The sequence below is a fragment of the Pseudonaja textilis genome, chromosome 2 (assembly GCF_049901715.1).
Source record: "Pseudonaja textilis isolate UNSWEBS1 chromosome 2, rPseTex1.2, whole genome shotgun sequence".
Classification (NCBI taxonomy): Eukaryota; Metazoa; Chordata; class Lepidosauria; order Squamata; family Elapidae; genus Pseudonaja; species Pseudonaja textilis.
This window is the reverse complement of record NC_141991.1, coordinates 5,435,379-5,456,483: the sequence shown is the minus strand read 5'-3', so window position 1 is coordinate 5,456,483 and position 21,105 is coordinate 5,435,379. Positions and strand designations below refer to the sequence as shown.

General features: G+C 43.6%; 1 protein-coding gene across 3 annotated transcripts in view; it reads left to right on the top strand.

Annotated features, from left to right (window-relative positions):
• The window catches only part of LOC113450222 (uncharacterized), a 29,602-nt gene extending 8,562 nt beyond the window's left edge, over nt 1-21,040 (top strand). For 2 of the 3 annotated variants that reach the window (XM_026721390.2, XM_087928239.1), the window contains exons 2-4: nt 5,483-6,325; nt 7,881-7,995; nt 9,352-21,040. In XM_026721390.2, the coding sequence (XP_026577175.1) occupies nt 5,546-6,325; nt 7,881-7,995; nt 9,352-9,983 (1,527 nt within the window). In that variant the 5' untranslated portion in view covers nt 5,483-5,545 and the 3' untranslated portion in view covers nt 9,984-21,040. Of the gene's footprint in view, nt 1-4,707; nt 6,326-7,880; nt 7,996-9,351 lie in introns of all 3 variants that reach the window. The other variant, XM_087928238.1, reaches the window with a different exon arrangement.
• Nucleotides 21,041-21,105: the final 65 nt, after the last annotated feature.

Genomic DNA, 21,105 nt, shown 5'->3' with positions numbered 1-21,105 from the left:
TCATGTTCTGATAAATAATTATATAGTTTAGAGATCAACCCTTTCTCAGGACTTGAAAGTGTTTTGTCTAAATGCGTATCTTTTACCACAATTCCATATTCCTTTACATCTTTATTATATCTCAATTTTACTTGAAAATATGACCAATTATCAATGACTATCCTTTGTGCTTCTAGTTCCTGTATCATTTTAATTCTTCCCTCTTTATCTAATATTTGATGGCAGTTAATTTTTTTACTGATATCCATCGTGTTTAAATGAAACATTGCCTCCATTGTTGAAAACTACCTCAGAATTTTAGTATAATGATTTCTTTTAATATCAGCCCAAATTTTAATTAAAGACTTTCAGAGTACATGTCTAGTAAAATATAGATTGTTTTTGCTATTCGGGTTCCACAAAAATGCGTGCCAACCGAATTGTAAGTCGTGACCCTCCAATTTTAATATTCTATTGTTCCTCGGACTAATCCAGTCTTTTATCCATGCTAATGCCGCCGCTTTATATTAGATCTCCCAGACAGGGAGTCCAAATCCACCTCTGCTTTTGTTATCTTGTAAATATTTTTTTTATTCTCGTTTTTTTTCCTGCCCAAATAAATTTCATCACAATTATCAAATTCTTTGAAAAAAAAATTATCCAATAGTATCGGAATTGTTTGAAACAGATATAATATTATAGGTAAAACATTCATCTTGATTGTTGCTATTCTGGCTAATAATGATATTTGCATCTTATTCCAATTTTCCAAATCCTTTTCAATTTGTTTCAGTAATTTGGTGTAGTTATCCTCCCGCAGGTTTAATGTTCTAGCTCTTAACCATATGCCTAAGTATTTGATCTTATTTACAATTTGTAATCCCATCTTTTCTTCCAATTTTTTTTGTTTACTATTTGTTAAATTTTTAACTAGCATTTTAGTTTTTTTCCTTATTAATTTTTAATCCTGCTAATTTACCGAATTTATCTATTTCATTTAGTAAAGCTGGTCCTGAGTCTGTTGGGTCTTCTATAATAACAAAAACCATATCATCTGCAAAAGCCTGTAATTTATACTCTTGACTTTTAATTTTAGTTCCTTTAATTTCTTTATTTGATCTAATTCTATCCAACAAAGTTTCTAAAATTGTTACGAAAAGCAGAGGTGAAAGAGGGCATCCCTGTCTGACACCCTTCCTTATCTTTAATGATTTAGTAATCTCTCCATTTATTAATACATTAGCCTTTTGTGTGGCGTAAATTGCATTTAACACTTTTACAAAATTACCTCCAAAGTTCGTCAAGTCAATCTGCTTCTTCATAAAGTCCCAATTTAAGTTGTCCAAGGCCTTTTGCACATCCAGGAAGACCAAGGACAATCGGTTTCCTGGATGTTTTTCATAATATTCTAATATGTCTATTATTATTCTTGTATTACCTCTAATCTGCCTCGTGGGAAGAAAACCATTCTGATCCAAATGGATTTTGTTACTAAGTACTAACTTTAATCTTTCCGCGATCACCGCCATAAAAATTTCATAATCTGAGTTTAAAAGGGATATTGGTCTATCATTCTTTATTTGGTTGGCATCTGCACCCTCTTTCGGAATCAGTGCTATATGAGCTTCCTTCCATGATTCTGGACTTTTAGCTTCCAGTAATACCTCATTGCAGACATGTTCTCTAATATGACGCCTATCTCTTTATATAATTCATTTGGTAACCCATCTGGACCTGGCGTTTTGTTTCTTTTTTGTTTTTGAATCACAGCCATCAGTTCATCTAAGGTTATTTCTTGATTAAACAGCTCCTTTTTATCATCCGATAATGGATACAGGTTTCCTTCTTTCAGATATTCTTCTATTTTATTTAAGTCAACTTCCTCTTGTTTATGAAGATCCTCGAAATATTCTCTTACGATTTCCTTTTTTTTCTCCAAATCCATTTCTATTATTCCAATTTTATCCTCTAATTGATATATCGTTTTTTTCTGATTTTCTTTCCTTAATTTATATGCCAGCCACCTACCGGATTTATTTGCATGTTCAAAGCAATTTTGTTTTGTATATAGTAATATTTTAATTCCTCTTGGTCTAAAATATTCATTTCATGTTTAACTAACGCTAATTCATTTCTAATTTGCTCGTCCCCCGGGGTTTCTATTTGCTTATTTTCCATTTTCTCTATTCTTTTTGTTAGAGCTTTCCATTTTCCCTTTCTTTATTTCTATTTGCTATAAAGGCTATCAATATTCCCCTTAAATATGCCTTCATTGTATCCCATAGATTCTGTAATGAGGTATCCTGTTTTTTATTATATTTAAATAAACTGGTCAGTTCTTCCTTAACTTTTTGAATATATTCTTCTTCCTTCAATAATTGCGAATTGAGTGTCCATCTACCTTTTTTGTAGCAACTATTTTTCCAGATTATCTGTACCGGGTTATGATCTGCCCACGTATTGGCCAAAATCTTTATATCCTGGATCTCCTTACATAACTCACTATTTACCCAGGCCATATCTATCCTGGACCATGATTTGTGTGGGCAGGAGTAGAAAGTGAACTGTGATATTGCTGGGTTCCTCTTCCTCCACACATCCACTAATTTCTAATTCTTCCACCATCTCTAAAAATTTCTTAGGCATTGTGTTCTGTTTCTTATATTGTCTTTGTTCACAAGCATAATCTTGGCTATTGTTTATTATTGCATTATAATCTCCTATAATACAAAATACTTGAATTGTCAAATTCTATTAATTTCTCGTATAAAGTTTTGTAAAATTCACCTTGATTTTTATTGGGGGCATATACCCCCACTAATAGTGTCTTTTTATTTTGTATTACCACCTCTACCATTACTGTTCCTCCCAATTCATCTTTATAAATCAATTTTGAGGCTATGTCCTCCTTTATATATAGTACTACCCCTCTTTTTTTCCCTTCCACCAATGCTGAATACATTTTCACCAGTTTTTTATTTAGTAAATATCCTTGATCACTTATCCTAATATGAACCTCTTGTATATAAATTATATCAGTTCTTTGTTTTTTTAACTTAAAAAATATTATTTTTCTCTTAATTGGATCATTTAAACCCATTAATATTTATAGATATTAAGTCCACTCCTTTATCCATTCCCCTTCTTGCTTCTATCCCTCAGTACTTTTACTCATCGTTTGACTTCTGGTCCTCACTCCTATTTCTTTTCTTCCAAGTATCTCTTCACCTCCTTTCCTCTCCTTCTCTTTATTCCTCCCCCTACTTCTAAGTGGTAACTCTTTTTGTCTCGAGGTCTCGTGATCATCTCTGCTGCTCAATTCTTCCTCTATTTCTCCTATTTGATCAAAAAATTCTTGAGCTTTAGTTAAGCTATCTATTCTCACCCTTTTCTCCTTCCATATTACTAAGATACCCTCTGGGGTAATCCATCTAAAAGGTATATTTTTTTTTTCATTTAAATAATTTGTGAGAAATCAATCTCTCCTCTGCTCTCAAACTCTTCTCGGCACCTGTTTTAGAACAATCACTTCTCTCTCTTTATATTTTATTCCTTCATCTCTTGTAATTCTATAAATTATATCTTTCACTCGCCTCCTTGCAAATCTAATATGCACTTCTCGGGGGAGCCTGTGCCATCTAGCGTAGCTCGTGTACATTCTGTGTACAACTCATTCACCATCTCATTCTTATCTCTATTCAAGAGCTATGCCAATATCTCTGCCATCACTAACGGCAAGTTCTCTTCCTCCACGTTCTGGAATCTGTGATAATAGGAGACCTTATCCATCTCGAGATGAGTCGGGGTCTCATTTGTCTCTTTTTTGTTCCATGCCTTCCAACTTCTTTTCCGTTTAATCAGCTGGTTTTTCAATCTCTTTAATTTTCTCTTCATTTATTTTAATTAATTCCTGTATTTTGATCTATCTTCCCATCCAAATTTGCTTCTCATTTCTCCTAACTCATTTTTTAATTTTTCTTTCATTGTTTCTCTTTCTGCTTTACTTTCTGTATGATTTTTAGACATCGACTCGTGCATTGCCAGCATCGTGCTTTGAATAGTTAGTAATGTAGTTTGAACCGATTGCGTGTTAGTTTGGACTGTAGATTTTTCTGGCGCCAAAATCCCTTCAATCGTTTTTTGAGTCAGTGTTACTGTGGGAGTAGATGGTGTTGCTGCTGATACCAATTTTCTTCCTGTTTTTGTAATAGTGGCAGTTGTACGTGTCATATCTTTGATAATTCTTTGTTGTTCCTCCACTATCCTAAATATATTTTCCCAAGCCGTATTGCCAACTACCATCAACCTTATCCATATTTTACAATTTAATTTTCTCGGTTATCTAATATTTTATACTACTATTTGTCTACTTAATCTAATTTCCTAACACCTTTAGTTTAAAAAAAATTATCATCAATTAATAATTCTGTATTCATGCTTCCGAGCCCACCTTAATTATTACTACTCTAAATGTTCTCCTCGCCTTGTATTAATACAATGTCTAATCTTAATAAATTCAATAACTCATCAGTTCTTTATTTGTTTAACGGATAAAAAAGAATCACTCAACTGTGCTTAGATACATAACAATATTATAATCCCAGTCAGTTCTTTAAGTTGATTACTGTATTTCAGCTAATATTTCCCTAGATATACAATAAAAGTTCTCCTACCTCGCCAAGTCGGGACGTCACCAGAAGTCCCAAAAGTTCTAAACTTTTAGTTTAGAAAATAGTTTGACCCCTCTCATCTTCATAGGGGTCCCCTCAAATATTGAAACATGGCTTTCAACTACCAGAATTTGGGAGGGGAAGTCAGAACTGGCTACCTCAAGAGCACCCCAGTTGCCAAAGGCTTATCGTAATGGGAAGGGTAATACAAATATTTTTATTTTTTAGAAAAAGGAATTGGGTGGGTGCCAGGTCTCTGCCCTGTCACCTCCATTGCTAGCTTTAGTCTCATATTCTATCTGATGTTCGCAGAGAACATAATCAAAGTGGGAAGAGACCTTGTAGGTCATCTAGTCCAACCCCCCCAAGCGGGTGACCCTACCCCATTTCTGACAGATGGGAGTCCAATCTCTTCTTGAAAGTCTCAAGTGATAAAACCCCCACAACTTCTGAGGGCAATTTCTGTTCCATTGATCGGTCTCACTGTCAGAAAGTTTCTCCTTATTTCCAGGTTGAATCTCTCCTTGTTCAGTTTCCATCCATGATTCCTTGTCTGGCCTTCAGGCGCTTTGGAAAATGGCTTGACCCCCTTCCTCCTCTCTGTGGCAGCCTCTCAAATATTGGAAGACCGCTATCCTGTCTCCCCTGGTCCTTCTCTTCACTAGACTAGCCGTGCCGAGTTTCTGTAACCGTTCTTGATATGTTTTAGTCTCCAGTCCCCTCATCATCCTGGTTGCTTTTCTCCAGTAGTTTTGGGGGAGGGTGGGGAGGAAGCTTGCTGGCATTGAAGCGGCTTTGGTTTTGATCTCCGTGCTAATTTTCTTCTGAGACAGGGCCAGCGTTGCCATCGCCGAGCAGAAGCATCGATCCAGTCGGTGGTAGGCCAGAGAAAGAAAATGGCGGCAGAGCTCAGGGAGAAATCGGCTCCGAGTCCTTTGAAGGCCGAGCCAGGGAAAGGGACGCAGATGGGAGAGCGCCTCCTGGCGGGGCCCACAAAAGAGAAGGGAGTGGGGCCTGGTTCCCGCCTGATTCCCACAGGCCGCATCCACGATTTCTGGGAGAGGGCCGATCCAGAGAAAACCACCCCGGAGCCCTGCAGGAACCTGCAGCAACGGTGGGAATCGCAGCTGCAGGAATTCCTGAAGGTTCTGGAAGCGCCTTCCTTGGAAGGGGGAAGCCCACAGCCTCGGATGCCCCTGCCCAGAAGCGACCCTCGCTCCTCCCTGGCCTCCGTCCGAGGGAAAGCCAGTTGCCCCCAGCAGCCTCGAGCCCAGAGAGGGACCCAGCTCACCATCAGCCTGAGCGGAGAAACCCACCGGATGGAGCCCCCCAAAAGGCTTCAGGGTCAGAAAGGCTCCAGGCTCGCCCGGGCCCAACAGGCCGTCAGCTGGAACGACGAGTGCTGCCTCTTCCGCCAGTTCGGCTACCAGGAAGCCAACGGGCCTCGGGAAGCCTGCCGTCACCTCCGAAGGCTCTGCCACCAGTGGCTGAAACCGGAGCAGCACACCAAGGAGCAGATCTTGGAGATGGTGGTGCTGGAGCAGTTCCTGGCCATCCTGCCCCCAGAACTACAGGGCTGGGTGCGGGAGTGCCGCCCTCTGACCTGCACCCAGGCGGTGATCCTGGCGGAGGATTTCCTGCTGCGAGAGCAAGAGAGCAAAGCCCAGGAAGAGCAGGTGAGAGGGATGCCTCGGGGGTGGGGGGGGAAGGAGGGAAGAGAGCCCAGGCTCTCTCTCTCTCTCTCTGGAGAGGTAGAAGGGGATGGTTGGGGGATTGGGCAGAAGGGAGCGGGAGAGGGGAAAGGGAAAGGAAGGAAAAAAAAAGAAAGATGAATAAAAGGAAGGGAAGGGAAAAGAAAAAAGAGAAAGGAGAGAAAAGGAAAGGGGAAAGAAAAGGTAAGAGGAAAGGAAAAGGAAGGAAGGGAAAGAAAGGAGTAAAAGGAACGAGGAAGGAAATGAAAAGGAAGGAAGGGAAAGGAAAGAGTAAAAGGAAAGAGGAATGAAAGGAAAGAAAAGGAAGGAAGGAAAGAAAGGAGTAAAAGGAAAGAGGAATGAAAGGAAAGGAAATGAAAAGGAAGGAAGGGAAAGAAAGGAGTAAAAGGAAAGAGGAAGGAAAGGAAAAGGAAATGAAAAGGAAGGAAGGAAAGAAAGGAGTAAAAGGAAAGAGGAAGGAAAGGAAAAGGAAATGAAAAGGAAGGAAGGGAAAGAAAGGAGTAAAAGGAAAGAGGAAGGAAAGGAAAGGAAATGAAAAGGAAGGAAGGAAAGAAAGGAGTAAAAGGAAGAGGAAGGAAAGGAAAAGGAAATGAAAAGGAAGGAAGGGAAAGAAAGGAGTAAAAAGGAAAGAGGAAGGAAAGGAAAAGAAAAGGAAGGAAGGAAAGAAAGGAGTAAAAGGAAAGAGGAAGGAAAGGAAAAGGAAGGAAGCGAAAGGAAAGGAATGAAAGTAAAGGAAAAAGGAAGGAAGGAAAAGAAAAGAGTAAAAAGGAAAGAAAGGAAAGGAAAGGAAAAGGAAGGGAAAGAAAGGAGTAAAAAGGAAAGAGGAAGGAAAGGAAAAGGAAGGAAGCGAAAGGAAAGGAATGAAAGGAAAGGAAGGAAGGAAAAGAAAAGAGTAAAAAGGAAAGAAAGGAAAGGAAAAGGAAGAGAAAGGAAAGGAAAGTGTAAAGAAAAGGAAGGGAATGAAAGGAAAGGGAAAAGAAAAGAAAGAAAGGAAAGGAGGAGGAAAGGGAAAGGAAGGGAATGAAAGGAAAGGGGAAAGGAAAAAGAAAGGAGAAGGAAGGGGAAAGGAAAGGGAAAAAAGGAAAGAGGAATGAAAGGAAAGAGGAAAGGAAAAGGGAATAAAAGGAAAGAAGGGAAGAGGAAAGGAAAAGAAAGGAAGTGGAAGGAGAGAAAAAGGGGAGGGAGGAAGGGTGAAAAAGGGAAGGGAGGCAGGAAAGAAAGAAGGAGAAAGAAAACGAAGGTTATAGAAAGAATACTTGGGAGTTAGAAGAACCAAAGGGAACAAGATCTGCTTTGGACATGAGGTTGGGTCGGGGGTGACTGGGCCAGTCCCTCTTTCTCAGCCCTGAGGAGGAGGCGGCGGAGGCAGCGGCAAGGGAAACAGTGTTGGCCAACACGGCCAGGAAAAATCACAGGGTCACCCAATAGATCCAAAGGCATCCAGAGGTGTTGCTCAGCCAGCGTGTCCCGAAACCGGCTTGCTAAACTGAAGGGCTTGGGGGCCTCTCTTCTGTTTCAGGCCATCAGCCTCCTGGAGAAGGACCATTTGACCGAGAAGGCTCCCCTGGAAAGCTGGCAGAGAGCCCCCCTTAGAGAGGCAAAGCAGGAGAGCGACCGACACGTGGTGCTGTTGGGTGAGGGCCTTTGGGTGTCCGAATCTTTGGGGGCCTGTTGCCCCTTCTGAAAGGAAAGCATTCTGGGAAAACACTGTGGGTAGCTCCTGATTGGTAGGTGGCCCTTGACTTGCAACCGTTCGTTTAGTGAACGGAATTACGACGACACTGAAAAAAGTTGACGTGACCGTTGTGGCATTTCTCTCCCCCCCCCCGGCATGGTCACGTGATCAAAATTTGGATTTTTGGCAATCGGTTCATATTTATGACGGTTGCAATATCTCGGGGTTGTGTGATCTCCTTTTGCAGCCTCCTGACAGGAAGAGTCAATGGAGATGGATGGATTGATTCAATTTGCTTAAATATATGTCTATAAAAATATTTATACAGAGGATGAGAAATTTAACTGAGGTACAGAATATATATATATTCTGTAGGAAACACATGTATGAAAATTATGCAGGTTAGAATGAAGATTGAAGGAAACTGATTCAATTTACTTAGATAGATGTTTATATAGATGAGAAATTTAACTGAGGTACGGAATATTTTTTATAAACATGCATATATGTCACACGTATGAAAATTATGCATGTTAGAATGAAGATTGAAGGAAATTGATTCAATTTACTTAGATAGATTTATATTAATGTTTATATCTAACATGCATAATTTTCATACATGTATGTGTGTATGTTCTATATATATATGTTGAAAGGGCCTATTACGCGTGCAAGGGTAAGATTAATGATATATAAAGGCAGTGATCTTTGTAATGGTAGCTTAATACTCTGTCGATGTCAGCAGAGGTTGACGAAAGTTTAGTAAGTACAATAAATGTAATTTTAAATTCCAGAGATCTCAGGATGTCTGTTTCTTCTTTTATATCACTGTTTATATAGATGATGAGAAATTTAACTGAGGTGCAGAATATATTTTTTTAAACATACATATATGTCACACGTGCATGTGTGTGTGTGTGTATATACACACATGTATGAAAATTATGCAGGTTAGAATGAAGATTCAAGGAAATTGATTCAATCTACTTATATATTTATAAAAACGTTTATATAGATGATGAGAAATTATGTGAGGTACAGAAAGAGAATTATAGCAGATTGATTTATTCATTTTCATTCATTTATTTGGAGACAAGAGATTGATTGATGATAGATGGATCGATGGTAGGTAGATAGATGATTGGTTGATAGATATTGATTAATAGATGGTAGATGATTGATTGATAGATGGTAGGTAGATGGAGGATAGATGGATGGATGGATGATAAGAAATGCAGGACAGAGAATGAGGATGCCAGCAGATTGATTGATTGATTGATTCAATGTATATGGATTTTTCTATCCATTTATGTAGATGAAGAGGAGTTCTGCGAGGAAGACAGCGAGGATCGAGAGTCGGGTTGGGAGTGGTCCGGTAGAGGCCAGCCCGGCGTCTCTTGTTCTCCCAATCCGGGAGAAGCTTCCGAAACCCTCTACTGGAACAGCGAGGAGAAGGCGGAGGGCAAATTCATCAATTCCCAGGGGACCTACGAGGACTTGGACGAGAGCGTCCTGCAGCCCAGCCTCTTCCCCAGCGAGCCAGACAACACCTGCCTGATTTGCCGCAAGGTCTTCCGGCGCCGTTCCAACCTTATCGCCCACGAGCGGACCCACTCAGGCGACCAGTGGTACAACTGCTCTGAGTGCGGGAAGAGCTTCGTCAGCCGGGCCGCCTTCCTCATCCACCAGCGGGTCCACACAGGTGAGAAGCCGTACAAGTGCTCTTACTGCGGGAAGGGCTTCAACACCGGCTCGAGCCTCACCCGCCACAAGCGCATCCACACGGGCGAGAAACCCTACAAGTGCCTGGATTGCGGCAAGCGCTTCAATGACTACTCCAACTTCATCGTCCACAAGCGGATCCACACGGGCGAGAAGCCTTACGAGTGCTCGGTCTGCGGGAAGAGGTTCAGTGACAACTCAAACTTTATCAAGCACCACCACTGAGAGAGGCTGCCCGTGGATGGGCCCGGTAGCGTTTTCAGTGTCGTTTGATTATGATTATTATTATTATTCAACCCCACCTCACCCCGCTCCGGTTGATGAGAAACACAGTAGAATCACCATTTAGGGCAGCAGAGACATAAACCTACAATCACAAAAGCATTCCTGCCTATAGATATGCCAGGCGTGGGTTTCTGCGGCCTCGGTTGACTTGGCGTGGTTTGGAGTTCTTCTTGAGTTAGGATGCTACTCTGAAGAGGCCAAAGACTACTTCCATTTGTATCCCAAAGATGCTTTTTTTTTTAATCGAGAGACAACTGGACTTTCTTCTTCTCATCCAAGAAGCTGCTTCGTCTTTGGTTGGTGAGGAACGGAAGGATTTTACGCCTCGCAGGCAGCTGGTCATTTGCATTCTTTTTTAGAGAGCTGTTGAGACTTCTTGGAGGTTTATCTTATGTCGTCGGGTTCACCTGAGTGGTGAAGCCAGTCAGGACTCCAGTAGTGACCCCCATTTAAATCATGAGCCTGAATGTCAAAGCTCAAGATAAGATTTATTAGGAGACGACATGCCGGAGCTACTTGGGTGTAGCCGACTCTGAGACACATCATTCATTGTCACCCTTGACCCTGTTTTTTCCCCCCACCACCTGGGTGTATTGTAATTCATATTCTCCAATGGGACACATCCATAGCCCAGAGTCATCAGTCATGCTCTCCAGTTAGAATTTCGCGCGGCAGAAACTTCAAGTCACCTAGTTCCTTTCTTTGAAAACTATTTATGGAATGCACTTTCGATTTCCAAGCCGCCGCACTGCTCCCCCTTCCCTTTCTGTTGGCAACTCTAAAAAGACCATATTTTAAGAGTTGACATTACACGTCTTTTTCATTTTAAAAAAAAAGTACATTCTGTGTATGTTTCTTTTCCTTTGACCTTGTCTGCATTTTTATCTGTTTTTTTTTTATTATTTTAATCCTGATTTTAAAAGCAATAAAAGAGTCACTTTGAAAAGTGAAACTAAGCTCCTTACCCCACCTCTACTCTACCTCTATTCTCGCCTTCCGGGATTTCCGTGGGGTGGAGGGCAAAAAAAAGGCAAGAACGGGGGGTCCGATGGTAGGTTGTGCCGTCCATCCTGACAACCTGGTGACCCACTGACTCACCCTCCCCTGACCCGAGTTGCAGCCTGTCTAAAAGAAGCTGTGTGCGCCCCTCCAACAACGCCCACGGGACTCACCACGGCCCACAACAGCAGAAACTTCAGTCACCTAGTTACGATCTTTGAAAGCATTTATGGAATGCATTTTCGGTTTGCAAGCTGCCGCACTGCTCCTCCTTCCCTTTCTGCTGGCAACTCTAAAAAGACTATAGAAATATTTTATGAGTTGACAAAGCTGTTTTGGACTCGATGAAAGGACTGTGGGGTAGACGGGAGATATTCGATGTCTTATCCTTCCACTTCTGTGACTCTCAGGACACACATAGACTTCCAAGTGGTCTCAACGACTCTCTAAAAAGGATGCAAAGGACCAGCTTGTCTACAAGGAGTATAAATCCTTTAATTTCCTCACCATCCAGCCAGAGCTGAAGGAAGAAGTTTCTTGGATGAGAAGCGAAACGTCAAAAAAACGAAACGAGAAAATCCAATTGCCTCTTGAAAAAGCATCTTCGGGACAACCATGAGCTGGATGACTGAAAAATCTCCACAGACTTCCACTTGTATCATTTCCATTTTTCCACCCCTCGAAAATTACGTTTCCCACAACACTAACTCAGCTTTTTCGGTCTGCAGTCTGGGAATGTGGTATTTCAGGCGTCACGGTAGTTGGCAAGACCAAGGTCATTAACAGTGGAGATTTCAAGAAGTCCCCTCTTGTTGTAGTTTCGGGGAAACTACAGGTGGTTCTTGACGTGCGACCACCATAGCCCCAAGTATCCGTTTGCTAAGCAAGACAGGCGTTAAGTGAGTTGAGCCACATTGTGCAACCTTCCTTGCCCACAGTTAAGTTGCATGCATGAGAAGAGTCGCGAGCGCTGGTGACGCACGCGGTGATGTTCGCGTGAAGGGACTTCAAGGGCCCGCACGAGTGGGGCTGCGAGCGCCTGTGTCAGGGTTCCGAGGATTGCCCTAAATTAAATCATGAGCCTTGAGCTAAGCTTCAAAAGAATCCCAAAAATTTATTAGGAGCAACGTGTCCGGCATTAACCCTTATGAAACCAACTCCGAGACACGTAATTTACTATCCCCTCTGACCCTGTTTTCCCCTCATCCCCTTGAATGTCATAAATCAGATTCTCCAACCATTCTCAGAGCTGGGTGTCATCGATCACATTCTCCAATGAAGGATTTTTGTGGGAAGGGCAGCCTAGCCAGTAGCCTAGACTAATCTCCGCAAGATAAGCGTGGAATGTGCTCCTGGACTTCATCTGCTACACTGCTCCCTCATGTCTTTACCCTCCCCCCCTCCCGTTCTTAAGGCAACTCGGAAACCAGCATAGGAATGATTTACGAGTTGACAGCCTGCAACATTTGTAAGCACACACGTGCGCGCGTCAGCCAGCTACACCCGTGGCCTGGTGACCAATAGGCCGTGGCCCAGTAGTGGGTCGCCGCCCACAGTTTGGGGAACCCTAGTTTAGTGGCTTTTCTGATCAATAAATTCCTCCTCATAAAAGCTTGGATATCCTTCAGTAGACTTCCATTCTATAGTCCTGAATGAATCCACACCTTCCAGAGCAGGGGTCTCCAACCATGGCCACTTTAAGACTTGTGGACTTCAACTCCCAGAATTCCTCAGCCAGCTATGCTGACTGGAGGATTCTGGGAGTTGAAGTCCACAAGCTATGCTGACTGGAGGATTCTGGGAGTTGAAGTCCACAAGTCTTAAAAGTGGCCAAGGTTGGAGACCCCTGCTCCAGAAAAATCTGATGGCTCTTCACGTATTATCCAGAAGTTTCACCATCCTTGAAATTCTCCTCATCTTTCTTCCCATCTCCTCGGCTTCCTTTTTGGGGGGGCAACCGGAACTATTCCACCCTGCAGGTAGTCCTCGACCACAACCAAGCCCCCAATTCCTGTTGCTGAAGCGAAAGATTTGTTTTAAAGGGAATGTTGCCCTGTTTTTACAGTCTTTCTTGCCGCTGTCGTTAAATGAGTCACTGCAGTTTTTTAACTTTGCGACTTGGTGGTTCAAGCCAATCTGGCTTCTCCCGTTGACTTTGCTTGGCAGGAGGTCCATAAAAGGGGATCCCCTGACCCCAGGAACATTGCGACGGTCATAAATACGAGTCAGTTTGAATTTTGATCACGGGATGCTGCCAACAGTCAAAAAGTGTGAAAAACAGTCGTGGATTTGTTGGAGTGGTCACTAAATGGAATGGTTTGAGCGGTCACTAAATGAACTGTTTGAACGGCCACTAAACGAATGTTTGTAAATCGAGGACTACCTGTTTACAATCTCCTCCCAGATTGGGACTGTCTGGCCAGCTACGCGCAGTTAATTCAGGGTTCAGTGGGTTGTGTGAAGTTCAGGTAGTTGGGTTAGTTCTGGAACTCAGGGATAAAACTAACTGGGTTTGATGTGCCATGTGACCCTCTCAGCCTTGGTTTGTTTTGGAACGGAGTCTGTGACCACTAGGGAATTGTCCCTCCGGTTCACCCTATCACACTGAGGTAGGGGTCTTCAAACCTGACAGCTTGAAGACTTGTGGACTTCAACTCCCAGAATTCTTCCTCCAGTCACGTTAGATCAGGAATTCTGGGAGTTGAAGTCCACAAGTCTTATGGTAGCCATGCTTGAAACACAGCTTGAAGACTTGTGGACTTCATCTCCCAGAATTCCTCCTCCAGTCACGTTAGATCAGGAATTCTGGGAGTTGAAGTCCACAACTCTTAAACTTGCCAAGTTTGAAGACCATTCAGTTAAATCAAAGACCTGCAGAACTGAAAGGGACAGCAAAGGTCATCTAATCCAACCCTCTGTAGTGTGCAGGAAAGCACTTCCTGGAGAGTCGGCTGTCCGGCTGCTTATCTTCTGCTTGGATGGGGTGGGGTTGGACTAGATGACCTACAAGGTCCCTTCCAACTCTGTTAATCTGTTAAATCTCCAGACTCCGTTGGAGTTTTAAATCATGGGTCTTCACGCTTGACAGCTTTAAGACTTGTGGACTTCAAACTCCCAGAATTCCTCCTCCAGTCACGTTAGCTCAGGAATTCTGGGAGTTGAAGTCCCCAAGCCTTAAACCCGAAGACCCCCCTTGCATTAAGGCAAAGTTCCCCAACTTTTCTGGGTTGCTGGCCCTGGGGGTGGGGGTCAGGCACCTTTACACACGTGTGCTTGGCACGAACAGGGTCGTGAGCGTGCATGCAACATTTGCAGTGACGCCAGTGGGAGTGTGTGTTGTGCAAAAACGCACGCACTGGCTAGTCACACACAGGGCCCGGTAGCCAACAACCCAAGTTGGGGACCCCTGCACCAAGGCCTCCTGTGTTTCGTTTGCTTTTGAGTTGATGTCTTGTGTGAACGCACACCCCAGTGTCTGTGTGGCTGTCAGTTTAACACTTAACAGTTTTGTTGGAAACATTCCTTTCTAGCTTGTGCAAAGAACCAAAGAAGTTTCCCTTTTTCCCCTCAGAGTTATAGACCTGTAGTGCTGTATTAAACCAGCTGAGTGTGTGCGAGGGGTGTGTGTGTGTGTATGTGTCTGTGTGTGTAGTTTTAGGCCTCTCCGGGTAGACTAAAAATGTTGGGTTCTTGCTGCTTTCTTCCTGGGGGTTGGTTTCCTTGCAGAACATTTTATTACCTGGCTGGGTAACACCATCAGTGTGAGGGAGAGTTGATAATGCCATTGTGTTACTCAGGCACTTTTGATCGTTTTAAGTTTCCTAACTGACAGGAGGTTAACTCCTCAATTTGAGTGACATTTTGGGATTCTTATTTCACAAGCAATATCTGTTGACTTCCGGGCTCCTATTCGAGAGGCGGCAATAAATAATTCTGATTATTTTTAGTGTCTAATCTTGTTTTGCTTTTTTTTAGTCCTCAACCTACGACCACAAATGAGCCCAACGTTTCTGTTGCTAAGTTAGTTTTTTGCCCCTTTTTTAGGACTTTTCTTGCCACGGTTGTTGTGAATTACTGCAGTTGTTAAATTAGCCACACAGTCGTTGAATGAATCAGGCTTCCGCGTTGACTTTGCTTATTGGAAGATCGCAAAAGGGGTGGTTAATAATCCCAGGACACTGCAACCGTCATAAATATGAGTCAGTTGTCAAGGGTCTGAATTTTGATCATGTCACCATGGAGACGCTGCCACTGTTATGTGAGACAGGGTCATAAGTCACTTCTTTCGGTGGTGCCGGTGTAGCTACAGTCGCTAAATGAACTGCTGTAAGTCAAGGACTACCTTTAGTCCTGTAATGGCGAACCTATGGCACACCTGCCACAGGTGGCACGCAGAGCCATTTGTGCCAGCACATGAGTTACAGGCAAACTTACCTCACTGCACATGCCTGCGCGTGCCTCACAGCTGATTTTCGGCTGGTTTGAGGCCTTTTTTGACCTCCCAAAGGCTTGAGGAAGGCTTCTGCAGGCTTTGCAGGCCAAAAACTATCCCCGTTTCGTCACTTCCTGTTTTTCTGAAAATACTGGAAGTGATGAAACCGGGATAGTTTTGGGCCTGCAGAAGCCTTCCTCGAGCCTCCGAAAAAGGCCTCAAACCGGCCGAAAATCAGCTCTGAGGTACAGCGCAGGTAAGAGGCGGTGGCAGGGAGGGGGAGATTGCGCACGCATGAGTAGGAGGCGGAGGGGCAGGCATTGACTCCTAGGTGCTGGCAGGCGAGCGCGAGCGTGTAAGCGCGTTCACAATTTTTGGCACAGGAGTCCAAAAAGGTTAGCCACCACTGCGTGAGTCTGTTAATGGTGGGATCTAATGCAGAGCAGTTTTCTGTTTCACGTGATAAGCTTAAGGCTAAGGCACCATAACAGGTGATTGCAGGTAGTTGTTGTGACCCATCGGCCGGCTCCCCCTCCAGCGGCTGAATCAGAGGAGGAAGAGGAGGCGTGGGGATCGGAGTCAGCGTCAAGGCAACCTGGGAGCTCCGAGGGGAAGAAGGAAAGGAACTGGCGGAGAGAGAGAGAAGGGTGGAGCCTGGGCCATCCATCAGCCCTCAGATGGAGAGTTAACAGCCCCCAGGTCTGGAGGTTTGGCTGATGAGGAAGAGAAGGAACAGCTGAGTCCAGTGCCTGACAAGCAGCTGCACAGAAGGCAGAGAGGAGAGGAGAGCAGTGGAAATCTATGGAGCGGGCCTTGGGACCGAAGAGCCACTGCTGCTGGCAAAGCCCCACCCTAAGCTCTGGGGATAAAAGGCAGGGGACAGTAATCCTTAAGTTTGACAGACAACTATTCATCTCCCTGCTGGACAGACTTGTTAGCCTGCTGTGAGAGAGAGGGAGGGAGGGAGAGAGAGAGAGAGAGAGAGAGAGAGATTTTGCTAGGGCTGCTGGCGCTCCTAATAAAGGGAACTGCCAGGATTCCGGCAGTTACCCGCCTACCTTTTAAATCATGAGTCTCGAGCCAAACTTCCAAAACTTCAAAAGGATTTATTGGGAGTTATCATGTCTAGCACTGCCTGGGTGTAGCCGACTCTGAGACACATCATTCATTGCCACTTTTGACCCTGGTTTTCCTCCACCACCACCCGAGTGTATCATAATTCATATTCTCCAATGGGACACATCCATAGCCCAGAGTCATCAGTCGTGATCTCCAGTTAGAATTTTGTGCGGCAGAAACTTTGGTCACCTAGTTACTATCCTTGAAAACTATTTATGGGAGCACACTTTCGGTTTTGCAAGCTGATTGCACTGCTTCCCCGTCCCTTCCTGTTGCAACTCTAAAAAGACCAGAGAAATATTTTAGGAGTTGACAGGAACATTTGTTTGTTCTGTTTGGGAGCTGGGTCAAGAACAGTAGGCCTCGACTTAACAACCACAACCGAGTGCGGCGTTTCTGTTGCTAAACGACACAGTCAAAAGTGAGTTTTGTCCCCCATTACGCGACTTTTCCTGTCACGGGTGGTTTAAGTGAGTTCCAACAGTCGTTAAGTCAACCACACGGTCATAAAGGGAATCAACGGCTTCTCCCGTTGACTTAGCTCCTCAGGACGTTACCAAAGGAGATCATGTGACTCCCTCCCAAGAACACTGCAACCTGTCATAAATACAAGTTGGTTGCTAAAGGTCCAAGTTTCGATCAGGTGACTCTGGGGCTTCCGCAACAGCCATCGATCCCCTCAAAAGTCATAAATCGCTTTTTTTTCCCCAGTACTGTTGTCAATGTGAACAGTCGTTAAACGGAGGATTGTAAACCGAGGACTACCTAAAATTACCCTGAAAGGAGTTCTATGCTCAGCAGAGGACCTGGGAGCCCTGGGTTCAAATCTCTTATTCATAAAAATAAAATAAAATGAAAAATACACTGCGGTGTGTGTTTTTCCGCCCCCAGTGAGCTCTCATTAGTTTTCCGGACAGTTTTATCGACGGCCATCAAAATGCAACCTTGAATATCCCTCAGGTCCATTGGTGACTCTTGGTGTAAGGCCCGGACTCTCTCCCCTTCAGACAATAAGAATGAACTTGTCATGCCCCTGTTGGAGACTGACTCTGAGGGAGAGGAGGAACAGCCGAGAAGGAGTGGAAGTGTGGAGGAGGTTGGGGAAGGGCAGAGGCCAGTTGGGTAGTCAGAGGAAGATCCAGGCCCATCTCTTCGTCCTAGGGCATGCAGGGAGGAATGGAGAAGGGAACAATGTGGCTTACGGGAGAGGAAGCGGCCACGATCCCCCTCATTGGCTGCAGCTGGGGGGAATAGTATAAAGGAGGGGCATTTAAAACAGCATTGCTAGAAGCAAAGCATGTTTTATTTCTGGCTGAGGTTTATCTTGGTTGGCATTCTTCCAACGGGACTGTGCCTTGTTATCTTCTTGAAGTTTGTAATTAATTATCCTGATCTGTCGTGGAAATTCCTTCAGTTTTGTTTTTTTTTTAAATTTCTCCGTTATCTGTTCTTTGAGTTTGGACGGTATTTCTTTCTTTTGGAGACTCTTTTTGGGAAGAGTTTTAATCTCCCAACTGGGAACAATTGAACAGTGAGGCCAAGTTGGAGGCATTAAAGGAAATTTATTCACGTTTGGGAATTTTATTACGTTTGCGATAAGGGTCATCACAGAACTTTTGAAAGCTGGGTATTTCAACAGGATCTCTTTATTGAAAAAGAAAAAAGATCCAGGTGACGTTCAAAGCAGGGTCTAGTATGCCTCCAGGCATGCAGCTTAGATAAAGGGAGTTAGAACCCCTCCCCCCCTTAGTCCGGTGTGGATTTCCTCAATGCAAAGAAGCAACATGTTAATTCCCTACCCACCCCTTTTTTTTCCTGGGATTGTAGTTGAGAAGAACTTCCCAGGAAGTTTCTTTCGAGGCTGGGATTTTTATGGCCCCCTCTTCTCCTCTTGCTATCTCTTTAAGAGGTGACAAGTTTCCAGGCATCTGGGCTCCAGTCCCCCAGTTGTATATCATGTGCAAGTTATACAGATTCAGTACAAGAATTCAGATATTCAGGTTACATCAAAAAGGATTACTTGTATCAAACACACACCACCACCCGCTCCTTTTTTTTTCTTCTTCTTCCACTGAAGAATGGCAGATCCATGGATCTGATACTTGGACTGACCGACCCTTAGGGGCATTGTGAAGATTTGAACGCTGAGAATAGGGAAGGAGAAGAATTGCATCACTGAGTTTATAAACCATGGCAAAGTTGCTTCCTTTTATTGCTTCCTTTATCTTTTGTGACTTAAGTTGTGTAAATCCTCTCCACCGCTTTGTGTAGTTGTGTGATTCCCCACAAATGGGTTAATTCCATAGCTAAGTGGAGCTTCATAATTTATGAATGGAGAAGCTATTTCTCTGAACTCTTTGGAAGATGGGAGCACGAAAGAAATCCCTTTGTTATTTCCTCTTCCTTTCTTCCTTCCTTCCTTCCTTCCTTCCTTCCTTTCCTTTCCTTTCCTTTCCTTTTCCTTTTCCTTTTCCTTCCTTCCTTCCTTCCTTTCTTTCTTTCTTTCTTTCTTTCTTTCTTTTTCCTTTCTTTCTTTCTTTCTTTCTTTCTTTCCTTCCTTCTTCCTTCCTTCTTTCTTTCTTTCTTTCTTTCTTTCTCTCTTTCTTTCTTTCTTTCTTTCTCCTTTCTTTCTTTCCTCCTCCTCCCTCCTTCCTTCCTTCCTTCCTTCCTTCCTTCCTTCCTTCCTTCCTTCCTTCCTTTCATCCAGGGCTGGTATGAACGCAAGAATTGGCTTTTCTTGTGGTGTGTTATTGTTTGGGTATTTGTACATGAAAATAATTCTTTTTTTTCCTTTCCTTTTATTTTATTTTTAATGGTGCTTGAAGGATTCTCTTATCGCTTGAGGTTTCTGTAGCTAAGTGAGTTTTCTCCTGATTAGTTGGCTTACAAGAGAGTTGAGAAATGTTCCTCATTGGAAAGCAGCATCGCAACTGGTCAATCCTGCACAAGTCGGCTGCATAATAGCGTGACTGCTAATAAAAAGGGAGGAAACTGGTAATCAGATACAGGTAGTCCTTGAGTTACGACTGTAATGGAGTCTGCCCATTATGGCCGGAAGTTACGATGTTACAAACTTTTTGGTGGTGGCCATTAAATGAACAGATAGTTTGTTATGGGGCTGTTTAAATGGAAGCCAGAAATAAATGCTGGTGACGTGACCACAGGGCCCTGCTAATAGCTGTAAACATGGCCCGGTTGCCAAATGCTCGCAGTGTGATTGCGTGACCATGGGAGGAGTGACTATTGTAACTTTGAATCTAGGTAGTAAATACCCGCAAGGCAGCTCCGTCGTCACTTTGGACGCCCATTAAGCGACCAGTCATAAGTCAAGGACTACCTGCAGAAAGGAATTGGCTGACCAAGGAGATGAAGAAAGTGTTGTGGTCCAGCAGCTGCTGGCAGACAGACTCGGACAGTAAGGAGGTTGCGGAGGAACGTGGGCCAATCCTGGAGTCTAGGGAAGGTTCTGACAAGGGCTCTGCATCGGAGGCAGAGATAGCGCTGTCTGACAGTTATCAGCTGCCTTTGGAGTCGGAGATCAGTGGAGCAGAAGAACAGCTGGAGCCTGTTCCCAGTGGGCGCATGCACAGAGCTGCCAGGAGAAGGGAAGAGCTAAGGAACAAGGGTCGACTCGGGAGTAAAGGCTTAAGTGGATGGCGAATGGCCCCTCCCCTAGGGAATAAAGAGGAGCGAAAGGGGCGTGGTGTTTGCAGGAGACAATTAGTTCCATTCATTAAGAGTGAAGATCTCCTTCCTGACTTCTTGCCAAGTCATTGCTGCTACAGCGTGGCGTTTGGAAGATAACGGCCTGGCAACTCTCCAAGCCTGATAAAAGGTCTGTAGTTGTGAAATCTTACGAAAGACTGTTTGCCAGGACTTTGCTGGAGGGGAATTCACTTTCCTATATAAAAAAGGGTTTTTTTTTTATCAGGATGAGGATTCCTGCTTCATGATCTTGGGAGGTCTAGGTCAGAATAGAAAGACTAGATACAACAAAGTAGAAATAATGATGTTATTGTCTAGTTAGGGCATTCTTGATTTACGTTGAGAAGCTGCTCTTAGATATTTGCCAGAGCTGCGTCTCAAAATGACAAAGGGGCCTCTGAGTGGCTACTCCTTTTGTATCTGGGGAGATCTTCCTGTCCCTTGAGCATTGGAGATGCTCTCCTTCCCCTCTTTTCCCTACTCCGTGATTTTTATTTTTGGGGGGGACATCAGTCCCAAGAGAGCTACAGTCTGGCTCTAGATTTGGAATCCTTCCTTCCAAAGAGATCATCAGGATTTTATGAGTTGGGCAGATAACTGTAGCGAAACACCCATCGAATAGTAATTTTTTTTAAACCATTTGGGAAATGTACAGAAAGTAATAATATCCAGTAAGTGAACTTTTAATAATGAATATTCAATAAATGAACTTTTAAATAAAATTTAAATTAATTCAAGCGTGGATCATGCTGTCTTGTTCCTTGGCTGCGATTCAACCCGTGTCCCTTAATTGCCACAGAGGCGGCG